General features: G+C 39.2%; 4 protein-coding genes and 1 long non-coding RNA gene across 7 annotated transcripts in view; 3 read left to right on the forward strand and 2 right to left on the reverse strand.

Moving 5' to 3' along the window:
• Positions 1-258: 258 nt before the first annotated feature.
• Positions 259-2,721, reverse strand: LOC106128239 (protein CNPPD1). Its single transcript, XM_013326536.1, has 5 exons — positions 2,513-2,721; positions 1,990-2,086; positions 1,574-1,779; positions 1,238-1,366; positions 259-1,151 (listed from the first exon to the last, which is right to left on the reverse strand). Exons 1-5 carry the CDS (start codon positions 2,561-2,563, stop codon positions 408-410), a joined length of 1,227 nt encoding a protein of 408 aa, XP_013181990.1. The 5' UTR covers positions 2,564-2,721; the 3' UTR covers positions 259-407.
• Positions 2,722-3,238: 517 nt separating this feature from the next.
• Positions 3,239-10,169, forward strand: LOC106128504 (uncharacterized). Of its 2 annotated transcripts, none has more exons than XM_013326924.1 (5): positions 3,239-3,729; positions 4,384-4,632; positions 4,846-4,959; positions 7,932-8,238; positions 8,347-10,169. In XM_013326924.1, the coding sequence occupies exons 1-5, from the start codon at positions 3,592-3,594 to the stop codon at positions 8,712-8,714; spliced, it is 1,176 nt and encodes a 391-aa protein (XP_013182378.1). In that variant the 5' UTR covers positions 3,239-3,591; the 3' UTR covers positions 8,715-10,169. The 2 variants fall into 2 exon arrangements, with proteins under 2 accessions (XP_013182378.1, XP_013182379.1); XM_013326925.1 differs by having other exon boundaries at positions 4,399-4,632.
• Positions 10,170-11,911: 1,742 nt separating this feature from the next.
• LOC106128563 (uncharacterized) lies at positions 11,912-15,464 on the reverse strand. Of its 2 annotated transcripts, XM_013327010.1 has the most exons (7): positions 15,285-15,464; positions 14,985-15,182; positions 14,791-14,916; positions 14,667-14,708; positions 14,445-14,512; positions 13,485-13,688; positions 11,912-13,317 (listed from the first exon to the last, which is right to left on the reverse strand). In XM_013327010.1, the coding sequence occupies exons 1-7, from the start codon at positions 15,316-15,318 to the stop codon at positions 13,222-13,224; spliced, it is 768 nt and encodes a 255-aa protein (XP_013182464.1). In that variant the 5' UTR covers positions 15,319-15,464; the 3' UTR covers positions 11,912-13,221. The 2 variants fall into 2 exon arrangements, with proteins under 2 accessions (XP_013182464.1, XP_013182463.1); XM_013327009.1 differs by having other exon boundaries at positions 14,985-15,463.
• Positions 15,465-15,660: 196 nt separating this feature from the next.
• The window catches only part of Vps13D (vacuolar protein sorting 13D), a 25,834-nt gene continuing 20,451 nt past the window's right edge, over positions 15,661-21,043 (forward strand). Inside the window, exons 1-11 of the mRNA XM_013326518.1 lie at positions 15,661-16,067; positions 16,380-16,570; positions 18,291-18,470; positions 18,569-18,817; positions 18,891-19,058; positions 19,154-19,307; positions 19,384-19,565; positions 19,653-20,017; positions 20,130-20,316; positions 20,461-20,636; positions 20,734-20,905. Coding sequence (XP_013181972.1) covers positions 15,971-16,067; positions 16,380-16,570; positions 18,291-18,470; positions 18,569-18,817; positions 18,891-19,058; positions 19,154-19,307; positions 19,384-19,565; positions 19,653-20,017; positions 20,130-20,316; positions 20,461-20,636; positions 20,734-20,905 — 2,121 coding nt within the window. The 5' untranslated portion in view covers positions 15,661-15,970. The remainder of the gene's footprint in view (positions 16,068-16,379; positions 16,571-18,290; positions 18,471-18,568; positions 18,818-18,890; positions 19,059-19,153; positions 19,308-19,383; positions 19,566-19,652; positions 20,018-20,129; positions 20,317-20,460; positions 20,637-20,733; positions 20,906-21,043) is intronic.
• Positions 20,546-21,043, forward strand: LOC106128404 (uncharacterized). The gene is made up of 3 exons (XR_001228446.1): positions 20,546-20,636; positions 20,734-20,905; positions 20,980-21,043. It is a non-coding gene; the product is annotated as an uncharacterized LOC106128404 (long non-coding RNA).

Here is a 21,043-nt window from a genome sequence, read left to right on the forward strand (position 1 = left end):
TTAATTTAACTACTTTTTATCTTGGAAAATATAATAAAGAAGAATCTAATGAAGAAGGTTTATTAAGTTAATTTGCATACAAAAATATAAGTATTGAAATAATCAAGTTGGCATTGTTCTTACAGCAGTCGCTCAAGTGGCCACCTTTTACTTAAGTTAACCTTATCAAATATGTAAGTACATGACATTAGTACAGTTATGTACAACAAATGTGTAAACAAATATGTAAGTACATGACATTAGTACAGTTATGTAAAATGTTAAACATATTAAAAATAAAATAATAATTTACTGAGCTTTAGTTGAATTAGTAATATTTTGCTTAATTTAGCCAATAGAAAGTGAAAACAGATAGAAGTAGCTGTATTTGGCCGACAAGTGTAAGTGATGTTCTGCAGCTGTGGTCTCTAGCGGTCAGCGGCAGAGGCCAGTAACATGTTGAGTTTGCTCAGGTTCAACCACTGCCGGACGCAGTCTCGATGCTCCTCGCTACACCGCTCCTGATCTATTGTACCTTCAACGTTGTATAGTTTCTTTTTAAATAAATCGGCATACTCGTCGACTTTTTCCAACCATCTCTGCATGGGACCGATGACGGAGCTGTGATACAGCCAGTTCAATAGCGGAGTTTTAGACCACCACGTTTCGAAAGATTTCCAGTCGTATGCGATGACATTATGATGCCAGTGATTTTTTGTATCAGTTCTGTCTTGATATTGTAGCCACCTAGTGCAGCACTTCAGTTTCTCCGGCAGCGCGGGCTCCTCCTCGTTTGCCGAGTCCGGTACGAGATCCAGCGTGCGGTTGCTGAGGAACGGTGCAATGTCGGATTTGTCGGTCATAACATTTGTGTCGAGAGCGGAGAGTGCGCCGCGCGCCGCCGCGTACTGTAGCGCGGGCAGCCACGCCTGCGACAGCACAAGTGTTGAGGTGAGCACCGTGAGCAGACTCGAGAGGTAGCCGAGCGCCGCCGCCGCGCATGCCGCACGCAGCGCGCCCACCACCTCGCACAGCAGGGCCCCGTCGCAGCTCGCCGCCAGGTCGCCGTATGTGAAGAAACCTCGCAGATTCGCCTGTCGGAGTGCCACTTGCCGCTCCAGCCACAAGAGCCCCGCTTCGAATGATCTTTCGTTCACATAAACATTCCAATCCTATCGGAGAGAAAAATAAGACAAAATGTTACAAATGTTATAACATCTGTTTATATCATTAGCAAAATAAAGTCAATGTTACACACAATAGCATTTAGAAATTCCACTTCGAGTTTCTTGAGCTGGTCCAACTTGAGGCCTCCGGATGCCGCCCACTCGGAGCAAATCACTTCGTCATCCTCTCCATCATCTTGTAAAAACTTGTTGCTCACCATCTGCACTTACAATTTAAGTTTTTACTCAAATGAAAATGTTTTAAACCCCCTTTAATATAAGGACTAAAAGATCCAATATAATAATTTTTATTTACACTTATTTTTCATACATAAACATTGACATTCCCTGCCTGTAATTTTATTACAAGTAAAAATACAGAATGAGCCTTTCTAACAAGAATAAACTAGAATGAAAAGCAAACTGACCAAGGAGACAAGAAAGAGGTCTGCAGGTGCAGCGGAAGCTAGGTAGTCCTTGTTGCAGGATTTGAGGCGTTCCAAATAGAGAATGGCAAGCACAAGGGCACAGGGCGACACACAGGCGCTGCGAGCGATACCAGCAGCCGCATCTGCGCGCAGTCGTCGCAGCGATCGCCCGCGCTGTGCCACTGACCACAGCTCACATGAGATCTCTGCATTGTTTAACCATATTTTCATAAAGTAATATAAACTAAATGTGAAACAGATATTAATGTTTTTCACTAAATAAGATCATTGGCTAGTAGTAGCAATATATAAAGTAAATATTAATTTATCTATAATATGTAGTTACTAAATACAGACTGTGTACTTAAAATATAATAAATGGTACAAAGTTGGATTTCGCCACTTGTAGTACTGACCAGTGACGGGAAGACTGAGGCAAGGCAGGTCAGGCAGCTCACCGTAGTACAAAGTTTTGGTAATTCTCTTTAGAAACTCATCATGGTCTCCAATAGTCTGAAAAGTTTTTATTTTATGTATTTAAAGCTTAAATGAGTAAGCATTAAGACAATTATTTTCATCAACACAAAATTTACAATTTTTTTTATAAATTCTAAGCTTCGGTTTGCCGAAATCGCAAAATGACCACCCATTTGTATGTCCATTTAGGCAGTGGAAACGCACAATAACAAATAACAAAGAGTACAAAGTGATAAGACATAAGCATGCATTGTGAGCGATAACAAGCCCGCCGTGTCGCCGCAATTACCACCTGGTTAACCATGGACACGTATTGTAATATCATACTAACTTATCCTTAGTACTAATTTCCTTTGCAAACATCAACGTCATTTGCTTAAGAAATTTAAGATTTAGTATTATACCTAAAAATACATGTTTTTTTGTTAATTTGAGCCACGACGGGCTTGACCTCCTTCTTACCTTGATCTTGGCCTTTGAGCCTTCCTTTCGTCTTTTTGAAATATTTGACATGATTAAGCTTGTTTCTTGCTCTATTTAACTTCAAGTTGAACGACGCTGTCAACACAAATATTATGAATTTTTTAATCTAAAAATAAAAGTTGTGCAGAACACCGCCACTCGACGGCACAAAACAGAAAAACAGAAAGCAACAGGAAATCAGGAAAGAAATATCTGTCACTGTCATTCTGACAACTGTCACTTACATGTTATTTTTATTATTCACTCGAAAGAGCAGGCAAAGGAACTAAGCCATACAGCCTTTGTCACTTACATGAAACTGACACTTTCCCATAAAAAAAATAAAAAACAAGGCGTCTTGTCCCCAAGTGCCTTGCCCTCTTTTAACAATAGTACAACATAATAAAGTCAGTTTCTCACTAATTATGATAGCAATCACATTAGACTTTTTCCTCGGTGTAAAGTCTCTTATGTCCTTTTTGTATAGATTACTAGGTGACTATATTTATTACTAAAGATTTCCAATTTCTTTCAGATTTCTATATATGCCCAAAAATATAAAATCCTGAGTGATCTAAAGATGGAAAGACTTAGTATTTAACAGCATTTATAAATTAAATTGGGATTTGTTCTTGTTCATCCAATACTTGTGAACTGTATAATTCTGCGTTCTACGCAATTTCTGTCGCTGTCTCGTACTATCTCGTCTCACTGTCGCTGTCAAAACAAAAGCTGTCAAACATAACTTTCGCGAGAAGCGGCTGTATTGCCGATGTCGTTCGTTTAGCTTTCTGTAACAATGTAAATAAGTTTTCGTTGTAATTAAATATCATTGAGGTTTCGTAGTTTTTAAACAAAGAAAAAATAGTAATATTTTGAATTGCATAATGTCAAGGCTGCGATATTTACATAATTTTTACAGGGCGTGTGTGGGCTTCTGTCACTGATATTGATTTGTTTTATTTTATAAGTTTGCTTTCTATAATGTAGTCATACCTAAGACGCTAGTTCTCTATTAAGTGTTAAATAGTTTGCACTATGTGTTAACCGCTAGTGGAGAATGGACATGTGTCATTAAAATGAAAACAAAGAGTTTTCTGCTGTTTTCAACATCAGTATTTGCAATAAGTTTATTTTTGATAGTATTTCACTCCCAACCGCCTCAATCAATTCAAAATATTGTCACACAAACACACCAACATATAAAGGACTTTCAGGTAAATATTAATTCTAATAAGTGTTTTTTTTATCTTTTTATTTAATATTAAAATTAATATGTTTGGGTTATCATTGGTCCCCCAGAAAGTCTTAAATCTTAGTAAGATTATAACCATCAATATAATTTGGAGAAAATTAGACTTTTCTAATCAACTATTCTTCCTTTCATTACAAATAAAATGGTATTAATCCAAAAAAAAAAAATTAATAAGTAGAAAATAATCTAACATTTAATATTTCATGATAGATCATAAAAAATCATTTTGTCAACTTAATGCAGTATTAGTTAGAAGCAGAATTATTTAGGACAAAAAATAATAATCTCTGAAATATCTTTCATCTACCAGATGTTTTTGTTTTACTTTAGCTTCATCGTTATTAGATTATCTCATATATGGGCTTCTTATCTTTTAAGTGAATATTACCCATTGATTATTTCATGCTAATTACTCAATTTTAGTGAAATATAATTTGTATTTTTTTTGTCTATTGTTTTAAGCCGTATATCCATATAAAAAACAAAGGTTTCAAAAAAAATTACTAAACTGGCTCAACATCCATCCATATGAATATTTTTAATTGAATACTATACATATAAATTCGGAAGATTGACTTTTGAGTGTAACATATGGCATAATATGACAATATGTCAGGCGTGGGTCCCACAGGAGAAGCTCCGCGATGTGGAGGCGAGCCATCTGGTGGCGGGCGAGGAGTACGCGCGGCTGCTGGGACTGGACGGGCGCGCGGAGCCCTGGCGCAACACCACGCTGCCCGCGCTCGTGACGTACGCGCGCGGTGACGCGCACGCCCTCGCTGTCGCTTTCGTCCGCCACGCTGCGCGCCTGCCCTACACCGTGCTCCTTTACAACATAGGCCTCAAGCCCTACTCCCTATCTGTTGTTAGTACCTACCTTACTTCAGCAAAACCTTACAATTTTCAACTTCTGATGCAATTAATTGACTTTACAATTAAAATACATTTAAATTAATCTTTGTTTTAAATATATTAGATTTTAATTGTTTGTTCGTTATCACATCATTAGATGTCGACTGAACTTATTATTATTAAACATTTTCTAAATGGTCTACTTTACAAAATATTTGTTTGTCAGGTGTCAAGTTACTGCAACTCGTCCAAATGCGCGGTGGTGGACTTCGACCTGAGCGCCTTCCCTTCGCACGTGAGCGACGAAAGCATCTACGCGTTCCGCCCCCTCATCATACAGGTCAGTGGCAGGAGACAACTGAAGCAAGTGGGATGGGACTCTATGAGCTTATTGTCCTAGCTCAGCGACAAACGTGACGTACACAAAATGTCAAGGCGAGAGAGTTGTACAACCATCGTGCCAAATGTAAGACCGTAATCTCTGCCTATCCCTCAGAGTCACGGGCGTGAGTTATGTAGTTTAAACTCTGATAAAAATGCGCATTAATTTCGTGTTAAAAGGCGGGAAATTCATTTCCTTCAACTGAAATATTTTCCATACAGCAATAACTTTTCGATTATATACAAGTTTGTCTTATTTTTGAGCGATATCTACTGAATTACATATGTATTGCAAACAATATTAAATAAAAAAAATGTGCATTTGTCGCCTATATGTTATTAAGCCCTGAGTACACTAGCTGCTCGATACAACATCCTCAGTATGAGGTCGCCACGTAGTTAGCTCACGCTATCAGCCAGGTGTTATAGAAATTACAAATAGCTTATTACAAATAAAATATGAAGATTATTTAATAGTATGTAATAGTATGTCGATATGTTTGTACTAACCAGTATATATGTAATGTAATGCAACGGGTGTCATCGTGACATTGTCACACCACGCCATCACATTAACTGTATCATATAAATGCAATATACGTATAAGCTATAAAACTTTTATATTGCATCCCATCAAATAGTTATATTAATTTTGATAAGAATTAATACGAAACGTGCAAGGAGCAGTATATACAATCCAATTTTATTGTATTTATGGTTCACTGCTCAGGACTTCCATTGATAAATTATTTTCATCAAAGAAGTTAACTGCTAGACATATCTAGACTAATAAAATAAAACGTAAACTCACATTTCTTTACAATGCAGAATCGCAGCAATCGCGACATATTTTTGAATTAATCTTTTTGTCATAAAAAGTTAGTAAGTTATTATTTTAGGGGTTGAGTAAAATGAAAAAAAAGGGTTCTAGACAGACAGACGGACGGACAAAAAATCTTATAAGGGTTCTGTTTTTTTCCTGTCGAGGTACGGAACCCAAAAAATTGTTATTCGAGAAAGGGACAAATATTGCAAACCAATATCAGCAAAGATGGTTGGTCGCCATGGTAACGATAATTCTCAGCCAATGGCGAAGGTCTTCTTTGTCAATTGAGCAGCAAAATTTTGACATTAGCAATTGAAAGTTTTTCGCAATTACAAAAAAACAAAGATTTTGCGTGTAACAAAAATGAATGGAATTTATGCAGATGAAATCACTATTTCAATTGACATCCCCAACTGTGACCACATTTTCGATCACTGAGGAGACGAGTGTTCTAAAACCATCTCCTTTCCAAACACCTTGTGCTGTTTGAAGTCTGTATGTGTAACAGTAGTTGTACAGTAGTTAGTGACGAGTGTTGCCACAGCTAATGCAAAAGTTAACTTGAGATGTAATCTAAATGCAATTATTGTGTTGATGATAACATTATCGCGATCTGTTTATACTATCAGTATGTAGATAGCATTACTTGCGCGTATTAAATAAGATAACAAACTATTGAGTAGGCTTAAGAACTTATTGTGACTTCGAAACCAAGGCACGTACAAACATTGTTTCCTACTGTTTTACCATAGCTCCCTTCTATTCTCTTTGAATAAAAAACAAATATGTTCTTCTCCAGAAGCTTAGGGTGACAACATGGTTACGAATGAATACTTCTGACTTAATAAATTTTATTTCTTGAAGGAAACCTTTGAGAGAATTATGTCAGTGAAAAGTAAATGCAACTACAATTTATGTCTATACAATTGCTATATTGAGGAAAATTACCGTGCGGCAACATGTGGTCCCCGTCAGTGTGACGAGGATCTCCACTGAGCTGAGTGTAACGTTTGATGTGCCATGTGGCCACTTTGACGTGCGCTTTGTTTTATGATTTATGTCATACACGCACTCACCGGCTACACGAGATGTAAATAGATTGCTTCGTCACACATTCACTATGATATTAATGTTGTCCTCAAAATATTGAACAGATGTTTAAGTTTGCACGCTTTATCAACCAGCTTGACTCTTCTCCCTTCATGTATTTTAGTTAGAAACTATATATTGGGTAGTATTAATAAATCAGGACATAGGTGTGAGTTATTTAAACATAACCCTGTCCAAAATAAGACCGCGCTGTATCTGCATGCGGGAGTATATGTTGAATTAACACGTTTGGAACTTATAGGTAATGGAAGTTTATGTGACCGACACACCATACTTAGATAATTTAAGGCGAAGAAGTATGATACTACTTATTAATCAAATCTTCCCACTGCTGTTAAGTATTAGGGCGTGGAATGATAAATATAACATCAATATGTCATATATATTTTATTTGGCCATTAAACAATTTTATGTCTCATATGTTACTTATGGTCGAGGCAAAACGAAATTACCTAAAAGTCTTTTTTTCATATTATAGTGGTATTAAAACCGTAACGATCACATTATAAGTATTATGGATTAATATAGGTGGAGGCTAGGGATGTCCCAATACGAGTTGTCGATAAGATACCGATTAGCGATAGTTAACTGCCGGCGATATCAAAAACATCTTCACAACACCAAGGGAATTATTTGTGCTTTTATTATTACAATATAAAAAAATGTATAAGCCTAGCTACGAGAATCTAAGATAGGCGCTTAGAAAAGCGCTAACTATAGCTTGTGTTATATCTGAAAAGTGTAGGTCTCGAACAAGCCGGCACTATTAATACGACGGCGGCTCTGTTTACCCCGTCCTTAAAATAATGACGTAGTGTATTGTATACCTTGTCGCGTCACTTATATCTATATACTAACACGTACGAGTAGTTTCAGATCTTACTTATTGGGCTCATTCATTATACAATGTGACGCCATAACATTATTTCTTTTAAACCTTTATAAAATTATGGATTCAAACGATTGTTTGTCCAACTAGCTACTGTTGTTTTCAGCACGCACTGAGTCGCGTAGGCGGCGTGATCTTCAGCGAGAGCGCGCAGCGGTGGGTGGGGTCGCGCGCGCAGCTGGCGTCGCTGTGGGCGCGCGCGGCGCACGCCGGCCTGGTGGCCTGGCCGCGGCGGGCCGCCGTCACCTCGCTCACGCACCCGCGCATGTTCACGTACTTGCGCGCGCACGCAGACGACTTCCTCTTCGTGCAGATGATGGACGCGGAGCGACTGCTGGTGGCGCCCGCCGCCGCAGACGTGATGCGCCCCTGGATACAGTGCGCCCTCACCCTCGACTGCATCATGCCCATCGGTGAGGACACGCATCTCGACATCAGTCAATTTCGTCGCGTTGCAGTGATGAGTTCGTACAGTCCACGAATGCCGTTTTATTACATCGCCAATGTGACTGTGCCTGCAGGTGCGCAGTCGGTGGGGTGCAGGTTCGACAAGAAGCCGCAGTACCGGTACTCGGGGTGCCACGCGCAGGACGCGTCGGCGCTGAGCATCGTTCTGGGCCTGCGCTGGGGCTTCGACGAGGCGCGGTACGTGGAGCGCGCGCCGCTGTGGCGCCGCCAGTCGGAGGCCGCCGCGCGCGCCGCCTTCGCCGACCTCCAGCGCAACACAACCGACGACGAGCGCGCCGAACAACACGTCGAGCAGCGCGCCGAGCACCGCACCGAGCACCGCATCGAACACCGCACCGAGCAGCACACCGAACATCGCGTCGAGCAGCGCACCGAGGTGCACCCGCAGCAGCTGACGGAGCCGCCGCGGCCGCGGCCGTGAGCCGTGTGCCGTGTGACGTCTCCGCAGACAGCGCGACTGGTTTTGCCGCTCCAACGTACACTTCCTCAGCGCAACCGCGAGTCCTCACTCATCATCGATAGCATCGCAACACCATTCATTCGCTAACCTAATCGTTTTTTTTAAATAAGTCTCCATGAAGGCAGATGTGAATCTTAATTACTGGCATGTTTTAATGTACAGTGCGGAGCGATCGCGAAGGTGTCGCGCAGGTGCCGGGAGGAGCGCGTGGAGATCGGTGATGTCGCACCGTTATATTGTAATATTCGTCCGAGGACAGAATCGGTTCTTACACATAAGAGTTGAAACACAAGGCTAGGAGTTAGTGTTTACTTACACAGTATTAGTGCATATATAACCGAGCTGTAACATCAGCAGACTGTGATCCTATGTTTGTGCACAAAGTGACGAGATCTCACTCGTCAAAGCGTTTCTTGAGTTAATATTATTTATTTGTCAACACTTGGGATGATTTTTACACAATTTATTAAATAAGTTTTTGCCGGAATTAAGCAAAAACGTAGTGATGTTTATGCCATATCGATGTTTATTAACGAACATATTGTACAGACGAATATATATTTGGCGGAAGGATTTTGTTAGCGAATATATTTTTTATTATTTTTATAATGAATTTGTACAAGATAACATATAATTGTGATGGCAGCGTACAATCTTATAATATTGAAGTTGCACGTGCATTATGTACGCGCTACTTTAATTATTATTTATACAATATACTGATTTATTATAATTTACGTGGGCATATTTTTGTCAGTTTGAATAAAACATACACGTTATCCTATCAGCAATGTGCGGCGGCCGGTGACCACTTTAACGTTTCTACATTTGTGTTCCACTGAATTATATACAACTGTACTGATTGCAATAACATTGCATCCACTTACTTTACTTAAGATGAGCTCGTGTTAAGGTAATGTATGATGGCAGCTAAAAATATAAAAGTTTGTGTACATGAAGGGAGCAGAGGATCCGCATAGTTTTAATAGATCCTTAACACTTGAGGAACTCTCTTATTCACATTAAACTCTGATCATCTCATATTGCCGTGTAGAAGTATTATTTTCTCCGATGTATTCATAGACATAGTACGTAGAAAACAAAGGAATAAGATTAAAACAATATTGTTCAGTCCTGTAGATAGATAAAGTTATCTGACTTGGTGAGAGTAAGTCAAACTAAATTGTAACAGTCCCCAGTCAACATCACAATTGTGACATAAGATGATTTTGGTACTGCAGCTGTCTTTTCAAGTTCTTCCACCGGGCCAGATAATGTTTTTGTACTATAGGAAGGAATAATAAAATTGTTAGTTTATTCCTGTGCTTAGGAACAAAAAATGTTGGCGCTCCGTGTTTTAGGTTTTATTGTAAAGTAATACATGGGTGTATTATTATTATTATGTCGTATTAATTTAATTTAATTTATCCTATATTCTTGTATCGGATTTGTTTGTAAATTTGATTATTGTAATGAAGTTAGTTGAAGAAATGTAAATATCTCTATATCATTGTATCTCTATGCAATATCAATATTTATTTAAGACTGACTATTTTTGTGTTCGGAACCCCGCGAATTATTGCTGTACGTTTCCACTGTAGAAACACTTGTATAAAAGCATGTATCGGCTGTGGAATTGCACGGTTATTGTGTCAACGTATAACGTTATTGTATTATTCGAATATTGTTTATATTAGGTTTTATGTTTTTTTTTTATTGTAATTTAAGGCGTGAAATATTTATTTTGTGATATATTTTATTCTAAAACAATTGGGTTAATAAATTCTGGCACAAGTAAGATAGTTTATACAAATCGCATACTATGGCAGCTTGAAATTTACCAAAATATAATTTAATTGCGTAAATATAACATAAATATAGTTAATATGAAGAAAAGTACAATTTAAATAATACTGCTTTTAAACTTTCAACTTGCAAGGATTTATTATGTATTCTCCTCAGCTCTTTGCATCATTTCCCTGAGTTGAAGTTTCCATTTTTTTTACCGATATGTTCTTTACTTCATAAAGACGTTGTTGAATTCGCATTGCCGATGATATTTCTCAATTTTCAAGGAACATGTTTTAGGTTAATGTTTCGTCCAGTGTGAATGCGGCGACGTTGAACTTATATAATATTCGGGTCAAGGACGGCGATTTAGAATTATCACATTCTAACAAATGGGTTATATTCCATCGTTACAAATACATTTATGTATTTAATATGTCTTTACCGGGTTACCACAATGTAGAGTAGGCGAGTGTGTCTCTGACATGATTCTATTTTTGCTCGTCCAGTGACATAATGTCGTTCAAACTCTAGCTGTTTTTATATTTACAAAAACAAACTGCTATTGCTGGTTTTAAATGATGTTTGTAAGTTTCGCCTCATACCGATTTCAGATTTTGATTTTTTTTATAACCTACAAAAAAATGCCTTTTCGCATTCTTTTACATAATTTACAATACTTTGTACTTGAAGTATGTTAGTTACAGGATAAGAAGGATCTCATTGTCATGTGAAGCTTGCGAGCTGCCGCGTGTCGACCAATTATATGCATTAAGCAACTTTATATCAAATTACGCTTCTAAAATTAAAAAGTATACGTTTAAGTTTGTAAAGCATTTTCATTTTTGTATATTTTGTAAAGCTTCGATGTCGCAAGTCTTTGTCCGAGGATAATTAAAAAAAAAAGAAGACGCAAAATAATGCGTTATCGAAACTGTTCTGCGAGTATAAATTCCCACTTATTAGTGCATACTATTTATATAGATCCGCGCACTCTGCTGTACACATTATAAAAACAAAATATTGGCATTAAAAATATTTGAAAGCAAAAGTGTGTTTTAATGTTTGTTTCCTCTGTGTTGCTCTATATAATTACATCGACGGACATCACAGTATAGAGATAAAAAAAAACGTAGTACACCAAAAATACCTGTTTGGGGCCTTTTTTATTATTCCAAGTTCACCGTATCAAGAACTATTCAATTTGTCATTTTTAAAAGAGATTTTTTGCAATTCTATAGCTACAAAGAATTTAATAAACTACTTTCAGTTGTGTTCACAGCTTAATTTGAATGTTAAAGCGTAATGTGGATGGAGTTATATTAAAATTAAACAAATTATAAAATTAAAATACGTATATTTACAAATTAAAGGAACTGTCAATTATAAAAGAATTAAGATTTGTTGTAATATTATATACAAAAATGATTTAAACTGACTAGTTATCTTCAGTTGATATTAGCTTAATGCCCTACATTTATTACATTTAGTTGCATTATGGATAATAGTGAATTTATATGATAAAATTAGTCGCTACATTTATAGATAAAATATTAACTAAAACATTCAAAGCATTGCGTGAATATTCATTTCAAAATTCAATTCTTAATCTTTAAAATAAAATTATCTGATAGCTCAACTTAAAATAAAAAGCAACAATGATGTTACCATGTTACCATCTTCTATAAAATGCTGCAACGGGCATCGCACTTTCAGTGATAAATTCAGATTGTATCAAATATGCATTAATAATATACTGTTCATATATTAATTTCCATAACTAAAAAACTAAACTATAATCAGTTTATAAAACACACCATAAATAGATGAAAATACAATTAATGAATATATATAAAGTCAAAACATGTGAAATCTATCAAATATCAATAATTGAAGATAAATAAAATGGTTTTAAAATTGTGGATTAATTACATCATGTATATTCAAAGTACAGTTATATTTCAAAAATTAAATTATTAAAGAAGCAAAGTAAATTTCAACCATAAACAGTTGGACATACTCGGCAGAGAGTACATTTTGGAAATGCAATAATATCTAAATAACGTGCAGTATATTTTAAGGTAATTCTCATTAAATATACCTACATCTATTAGTTACAAATGATCAAATACATAGCAATAAATTCGTCTAAAATTAGAGTTAAGTCAAAACTTTATAAGTTACAAAATATAATAAAATTTGAATAGTTTAAAGAATGTTACATTTTAAATACATTAATGTTGAAATATTTATTTAGACCTATTTCTTCTAAAACATGCTCCTAATTCAGACCAAATTGATTTGTGCTTTTAGACATAAGTGCTAGAGATAATTTATTGTGTAGTATTATTGAGTGACATTCTAAATATTCTATTTTGTATTATATAAGTAATATGCCTTGTCAATTAAGTTTGAAGTATGCCTAGAGAAGCTCTTAAAGACATATTTAAATAAAACTTGATAAAAAACTGCAGCATCTACACATAACACAACAAATACAAACTTATATTTTACAAATTAAATACTAAGTTTTGCTTTTGCTTTCTTTGTTATGTTAACTACAAAGATGGCAAAAGCAAAACTTACTAAGTTTGGTATAATCTACTGCTATGTAAGACAAGTTTAGGTTCACTCTCCGGCGAGCGACAGGAGGCAGTGAGAAGGCACCAATACTGAATCTTTACTTATCTTTAGCATCCGTCTTCTTCTCGTCGTCCTTGAAGAGCAGCGGCGTCATGCCGAGGAAGCAGCCCAGTGTGATGCCCAGCACTCGGCCCTGGCACACAACATATTCCGATATTAACACCAAAGATTGTTGAACTCAAAACAATAAACTAACAGTAAGACTATTAGCAAATATTGAGTATGTGAGTATGTAAATAGAAGTATGTGATAGATAGATGAGCTAGTGCCATGGATGTATGTATAAAGTTGTTAGGTTACCATGTTTGCAAAGCGCCGGCTGACAGGCATATCGAGCTGCACTGGGGAGAGTGCGGGCGCGCCGAGGCCGAGCAGCGCGGCGCCGCGCTCCACGTAGTACGAGGAGCCGATGCCTATTACATCGCTGAAAGTGTTGCCCAGCGCCGCTGCCGCCATCGTCGACAACGTTATGTAGGCGCTCATGCTGCTCTCTATACTGTCGCCCTACACACACGTACCCGCTAAAGTTACTCACTCATGAAGTTAGTTACTCATATAATGTATTTTGTAAATGATAGTAGTGTAACCATCAGTGTGATCTATATCTATATGATTCATAAAATAGCACAAAATCATATTTTTAGCCAACATTTGCATTGCTTACTGCTGTTCACTGAAATGGCTGGACCGATTTTGACGGGCCTTTTTCTGATGAGAGCTTCTGTGTATCTTTGTTTAATCTATTCTATTACGAAGTCATGGGCTAGTTATCACATATAAATAAGACAGTAGATATTTTTTTAGTACAAATAAAGAAATTTATGAAACTACAAACATTGTTAGTACATTTACAGATTGGATCCAAAAATCACAGTCATATCGAGTAATGTTTATATTCGCAAAGACAGATAAACTAAGCTAAGACAACATAAGTTTTCTGATCAGTATCAGTACTATATAGTGCTTTATGTTTTATTGTATTTATTATATGACATCATCTCCATACAGAGCAGGGGTGTGCCAACAAGTTGATTGCAACTATTAGTACAGTAAATCAAAGCAAGGCTTAGTAAACATAATTGTCAGTTTTATTTCTCCCTTTTTCAAACATTTCAAGAGGTATGAAATTGGTAAATCACACAGGGTTTTGTCAGTAGATCTTGGACCTAATCAAGTTGGTCACCCCTGATACAAACACAACTGAGAGTTAACTAAGTGATTAACACTTCAACTCACAAAATATATGAAAAATATACTTACAGCGATTATCATGATGAAATTATCCAAAAATCCAAAGCCAATAAAAGGAATAGAGTTTGCCAGGGACACTGTAATACAAATAAAATGTTCAACACAGTGTCTAGTGTTGCCTTTTAAGTGAAAAAAAAAAAGTATTAATTCTTACTAAATGAAACCTCAACAATGTAATGACATATATGTGATACCAAGGTATTAAATAAACCTTTTACAATCAATACTTACAATGCAATAGTTCCTTAGTTGTGGGTTTTGGTACTGTGGCCGCTGAAACCAATATAAAGTTTTATAAAGCATATCAATTGTTAATCAATGCCACATATTTAGAAGCTGTAAAAATATAACTTACCATATTTCTTTTTCAGCCAATCTTCAGGTACGGGGCAATAAGTTCCAGTGGGGTCCACGTCGCCTAGCGTCGGCACTTTACTAGGTCTACCGAGCTTACTCCTCCATCTTTGACCAGCTAATTTATCTAGCAAATAAATGACTTTGTTGGTTTATTGCTTAATGGAGGTTGTCAAAATTTGTACAATAAAATACCTTCAAATTCTTCTTTGATGCGATTCGATTCATATTCTTGTAATGCGTTAAAAAGTACCTTCCTCTCTTCATCGTTCAAATGTAGGACAAGTTCTGTGGCGTGAACTTTTGTTAGCGGACCGGATATTTGTGTCGGCTCTTCGAAATCCTTCGAAGTTGGTCCTAAGCCCAAGTTACGGATGTTAACTATATCAGGAACTATTTTTTTAAACTGTAAAGTTCCCACTGTGACACTGTGCCGTACTTGAAGTTTTGATAGTCTTTTATGACTACAAGTGTTTAAATAAAACATTGATGTACCACAAAACCGTTTCATTGCATGTATTGACTTCATTTTGTAAAAGGTGAGTCAAACTTAAAGTGTAAACAATCAAACACAAACAGGTCCCAGTTTCTTTGAGATCATACTCATTTATAAATGAGATTTTACGCTGCGTCTCTCGTACAACACAGCTATCAAATATGTCAATGTCAAATGTCAATGTCATGAAGTCAATTAAAATCGTTCAATTTCCAAAGAATTATTTTTAGAAAAATTGATGTTGATAAATTTCTTTGAATACCAATACCAACTTCAAAAGTAGCTAGATATACATAAACCATATCTACGATTTAACTTTATTAATTATCATTTATGGTGTTAAAAATATCGGTTTTCATTTACAAGATCGTTTCTTCAAATTGTGGTTTCATCTGAGAAAGTATTTGACTTAAAAGTCTTGCAGCAAGGCAATAAAATCTTTAAAAAAAATCGTATTATGTCATAATTTGACATATGTCAACAAAGGAAAACAAATTTTACCAATTCGTTAAAGAAATCTGAAAAAGTAAAGTAGTGAGTTAAATAAGATTTAATTAAGTATTACAGCAAGAAACTTTGTAATCCTATTAATTTTTAAGAACAAACATCTCACAGTAATTTATTTGAAAAAGTAATGTTAAGTATAGGCCTGTAACGAGCGAATATTGTAACTTGACCATGCACGATGTTGGAGGGCCTAGTAGCTTGGGTATTGAACAATTACCTCGGGAAGTATGTGGAGAACTTGAATACGGATCAGCTAAGCGTAGCCTTATTGTCTGGTACGTTGCATACATTCACTTACTATCACTTGTATCAACCGGTTTTCTTATTGGAACTTTACGATGTTTCTTATGTTTTTTTCAGTTTTGTCTTGAAGCGAATGTATAATTGTTCTGCGACAGATTTTTAGTGACCCTAAAATATAATTTTTTATTTTATTATTGTTATATTCAGAACATGGCCACAATTCCACCTGATGTTAGTAATAATGAGGTATTATTATTAAAAAACTTCTGATTATCACTTTTTACCCCTATCTGTCATGGTTAATTTAATCCTAAAAAAATATTTAAAGGCAATATTTTTTTTAGGCAAAGTAGAATTAGAGAACCTACCCTTGAAGAAGGATGCATTGCGGCATTTGGGTCTTCCGGTGGAGATCAAGGCGGGATTCATTGGCAAGGTGCAGCTGCAGGTGCCAGTGCGCCAGATCCGCTCTGCACCCTGGCTCATTGCCATTGAGAACCTTTACCTGGTTGCCGCACCAGTCAACCTAGATGAGGTATAGTGTTGTGTTGTATGTAACACTTAAGTATAACTAGTAACCAGGAAATCTATACTTATTTTAGTAAGTTAACTTCAATTTTGATTTATAATTGTGCATTATAATAAGGAATGATGACAATCTAAATAGACTTAAATTATACTTATAATTATGTTCAAAGAAAACAAGAGTTGTTCTTGTTTCTAAATATATCTGTTGATGTCCTCAGAGCGGTGTCGCTTTGTGTCAGCTCATACTGACAAAGATTTGGCTTTGAGCCAATATTTTGTTTTATAATGAATGTTTCATATGTTATAAATCAGTATTTACTATCACTGTATTGATTGAATTAGATATGAATAGTATTGTATTAAAACTTAACTGCACAGTTATATTTGTAGTAATATTGACATTTTTATGGATAAGATAGTAAACCCAAATGGTTTTTCCATGTTTTAGCTCTTGTGTTGAACTTTGTTTTGCCTTGATAATATTGATTAGACATACAAAATTGACTTTATATTACATTTACCTACTTTAGTAACTTACTTACATACTTTAGTAACTTACCTACCGTTTCATAGCGTAGTACCAAAGTGTCTGGACAAACCCGCAATGGGTTTATAGACACTTTTATTGTAAATTTGTATTTTATTCCTTGTTTATATAAATAAATAAATAAAATAAAATAAATAAATTTATTTTACATACAGGTATACATAATATTATCCATTCACCCACACATACAAACTGCAATCTGTACACACTTTGTCTATTGATTTCTCTAATGATATCTACCATTGACATTCTCTTATGTAATAAAATATTTAGTATTGTTGACACCTCCTACATGTATATATTTGCTTTTTACTCATAATAAGGAAGCAAAGTCATAAGAGCTGATTTGTTAGTATCATGTACAACTATGGCCTAATCACCCTTAACTTAGGGTAGGCTCCGAGCCCCTCAGTGTGGATGTATAGTGAGCTGATGATGATGATGATGTACAACACTATGCTTAATTATCAAGAGTTTATTACATTCTCAAACAAATACATAAATTAGTGTTAACGAAATAAATAAAGTTAATGTACTTCTTTATTTATTACTCCTCATAAAAAGTGTACAGATGAAAGTGTTATAATAGTAAGATGTTGATCAGACACAGGTACATATGTTTACTACAACATCTGATTTAATGTGACAATTCATTATAATTCAAACGTAAGACTTGTGCCACAATAAGTAATCTAATATTGTGTTTTATATTCAAATTGAATTACAATTCAAACTTATCCATTAACTGTTTTGTATAGGTATTTATATTTTTTATCTTGACAGGATGATGTATGCATCATAATGCTAACTATCTTGACTTTGTCACTTGTCTGGTTATGTATTAAAAGTAATACAATTTTAAAGTAGCTATTTTATATCTCAACACCTTTAATATTTTTTTCTTAAAATTACAACTATCAAAAAGAAAGTTTTGTGCAGGGCCAGTCCTGTTATTAATAATATGCATAGTATTATAACATTGTGTAAGTTCTAAAATATTGTTTGGTAAACAATCAAAGAAACATATTGTCAAATAGAAATTGGTATTATGGTGCCCATACAAAATTATGGTGTGTATAAGTTTTTACCTTCAGTGAAAAGTTGCTAAATTAAAAATGACAAACGGCTTCCACGTGCATGGTAGCTTACCTCACAGAGATGGCGGTGGTGATTGTTGCAGTGGGACAGCACGGTGGAGGCGCACATCGCGCACGAGCGCAAGACTGCGCTGCTGGACGCGCTGGAGGCGCAGTGGCGCGCCGAGCACGAGGCGCGCGACGCCGGCTACTACGCCGCCTCCTACTCAACCTGGCTCAGCTACGGTACCGGTCTGCTCGCCAACATCGTCGAGAACCTGCAGGTGCCTCCCGCTTCCCCCCTCCCCCCCTCTTCCACGTCCTCGTCCGCTCGCTGCACCGCACACGACACCGCCCTAGCTGCTGACAAATATGTTTCCAGTTGAAGTTGACCGACGTGCATATCCGGTATGAGGATGCGGTGACGTGCGCGCCGCAGAGGTTCGCGTGCGGCCTCACGGTGCAGTCGCTAGCGGCGGAATCGTGCGACGCGAACTGGGTGCGCGGCTTCACGCTGCTGGCCGACGCCGACTGCTCCTTCAAGCTGCTCGAGTTGCAGCAGCTCGCAGTGTACTGGGACCCCATGCCGCCCGCCGCCGCGATGGCCACCTGCACCCTCGCCGAATTGACCGTCAGTTACGATACTATTAGTCATCGATAAGGATTAGTTACGTTTAGGAAACTGTGAGATAAGTAATTCGTAGGAGCGTATGCGTGCGACGTGGCTGTGCGAGCACCGGTACCTGTCGGCGCCGGCGTCAGCGCGCGCCCGCGTGCGCCGCGAGCGCTGCGAGCAGCCGCTGCGCTCGCGCACGCGCCCGCGCCTCGCCTGCTACCTCACGCTGCCCAGCGTCCAGCTCGACCTCACCTCCGTGCGTACCCGCGCTTTTATTTATATAAGCAATTGAAAAATGTGAATTACAAAAATTTATGTATTTTTTGAACGTTCGAAACGAATCGTTTTCAGAGACAGTATAGCGAGGTGGTCGGCTGCGCGGTGGGGCTGGAGCGCATCGCGCGGCTGCGGGAGTTCCGCGCGCTGCGGCCCGACGTGGCCGTGGTCGGACACGCGCGCGCCTGGTGGCTGTACGCGCTGCGCTGCCACGCGCCGCACCACCGCTGTCGGTTGTCTCCTCCGCTCGACTGTATCCGTCGCCGCGCCGCCGCCGTCTCCTATAGCGTCTCATCACTTTGCAGGGATGGATCCGAAGCCGACGTGGGCGACGTGCGCGGAGCGGGCGCGGCGCACGCGTCAGTACGTCGACATCTGCCTCGGCGTACTGAGCAACCCGGCCGCCACGCTGCCGCCGGACAGGAAGGCCATCAAGGATGAATTCGAGTGGAACACTCCGCTCTCGGTGCTGAAGCCGCTGCGAGAGGTGCCGATTCTATCGGTTTTTGGTTTCCAGCTATCGGTACCGTATACTACTACTGGAGATATTTTAACATCTCATTGATATACGCAGGTGGCGATGCGCAAAGTGCCCATTGCCACTCCGCCCTCGACGCCGGAGGACGCGCAGGCGAACTCGGGACGCAGCGTGCTGGTTCGCTGGTTCCCGTTGTGGTGGGGCTGGTATGCCCCGGCGGGAGCCGTAGACGCGTCGGCCGGAGGGCCCGAACCGCCGCCGCAGCCCCAGCGGCCCCAGCAGCCGCAGCAGCCACAGGGCGCCGCACCGCAGCTCGAGGAGGAGATCCTGGATGTGATCGCGGACTCGCTGGAGGACAACACGCTGCTGCGGCGGGACACCGTGTTCGGCCTCTTCGAGTTCACCCTCGAGCGCGGCTCCCTCAACCTGGCCACCGAGCCTGACGACCGACATCAACTCCAGTTAGTCCTTTTGCTTTTCTCTCAAATGAAAACTTTATCTTGTGCAATTTTTATTTTATAAAAAATGTAGCGTACCAGAGCGGGCGATGAAGACACGGATGTTATGTCCCAGGAGTTCGGCGAAGCCGGAGGGCGAGGCTGGCGGGGCGGGCGTGGAGCTGCAGTTCTCCAGCGTGTGCGTGCGCGTGGAGACGCGGCCGCGCACGAGCTCGCACGCGCTGCACGTGTCGCTGGGCGCCGTCTACCTGCGCGAGCGCATCACGCCCGGCACGCTCTTCCCAGTGCTCGTCGCACCCCAGGTGCCTCCCCCCTCCCTACTTATCATATCTTTTATTTTTACCTTAATTAGACCAAATCGTATAAAACTGTAACAGTTTTAGTCTGACGGATTTGGTGTGATTAAGGGATCGAGGATCGAAAAAAACTGTTTATTACGTTATCAGGGCATGATCCGGGAGGGGCTGAGCGCCATGAACGCTGCGGCTAGCGCGGCGGCGTGGTGGCGCGCGCAGCAGCCGCCCACCACGCCCGCCGCCACCGCCACACCCGCCACACCCGCCGAGCCTCTCTTCCAGCTCTCCTACGAGAAACGCCCCTTCGGCCTCAACTGTGATTACAAGTAAAAATATTATAAAAACTGTTGAAGCACAATGTGAACCGATTGCAATGCACGGAGGCACTGCGCACGGCTGCAAGTGGTTGTTGTGTGCGCGCAGGCTGTGGGTGAAGTCGATGTCGCTGGAGGTGGTGTACTGCGCGGCGGTGGCGCGATGGGCGCAGCAGTTCGTGACGGCGCCGTGGGGGCCGCGCCGCACCATCGCGCACGTGCGCGACCAGACGCGCGCGCGCCTCCTCACGCACTGGGAGCACATGCTGCGCGCGCACCCGGTACTCAGGTTGCCGTTTTCCCTATATGTTTTACTCTGAAAAAACAAACTGTGACACTAGAATCGACCGGGCAGGGCGAGCGGCGGTCGTGGCAGGTGGAGCTGGACGTGTCGGCGCCGCAGATCCTGTTCGTGGAGC

The sequence above is a fragment of the Papilio xuthus genome, unplaced genomic scaffold (assembly GCF_000836235.2).
Source record: "Papilio xuthus unplaced genomic scaffold, Pxut_1.1 DF828780.1, whole genome shotgun sequence".
Lineage (NCBI taxonomy): Eukaryota > Metazoa > Arthropoda > Insecta > Lepidoptera > Papilionidae > Papilio > Papilio xuthus.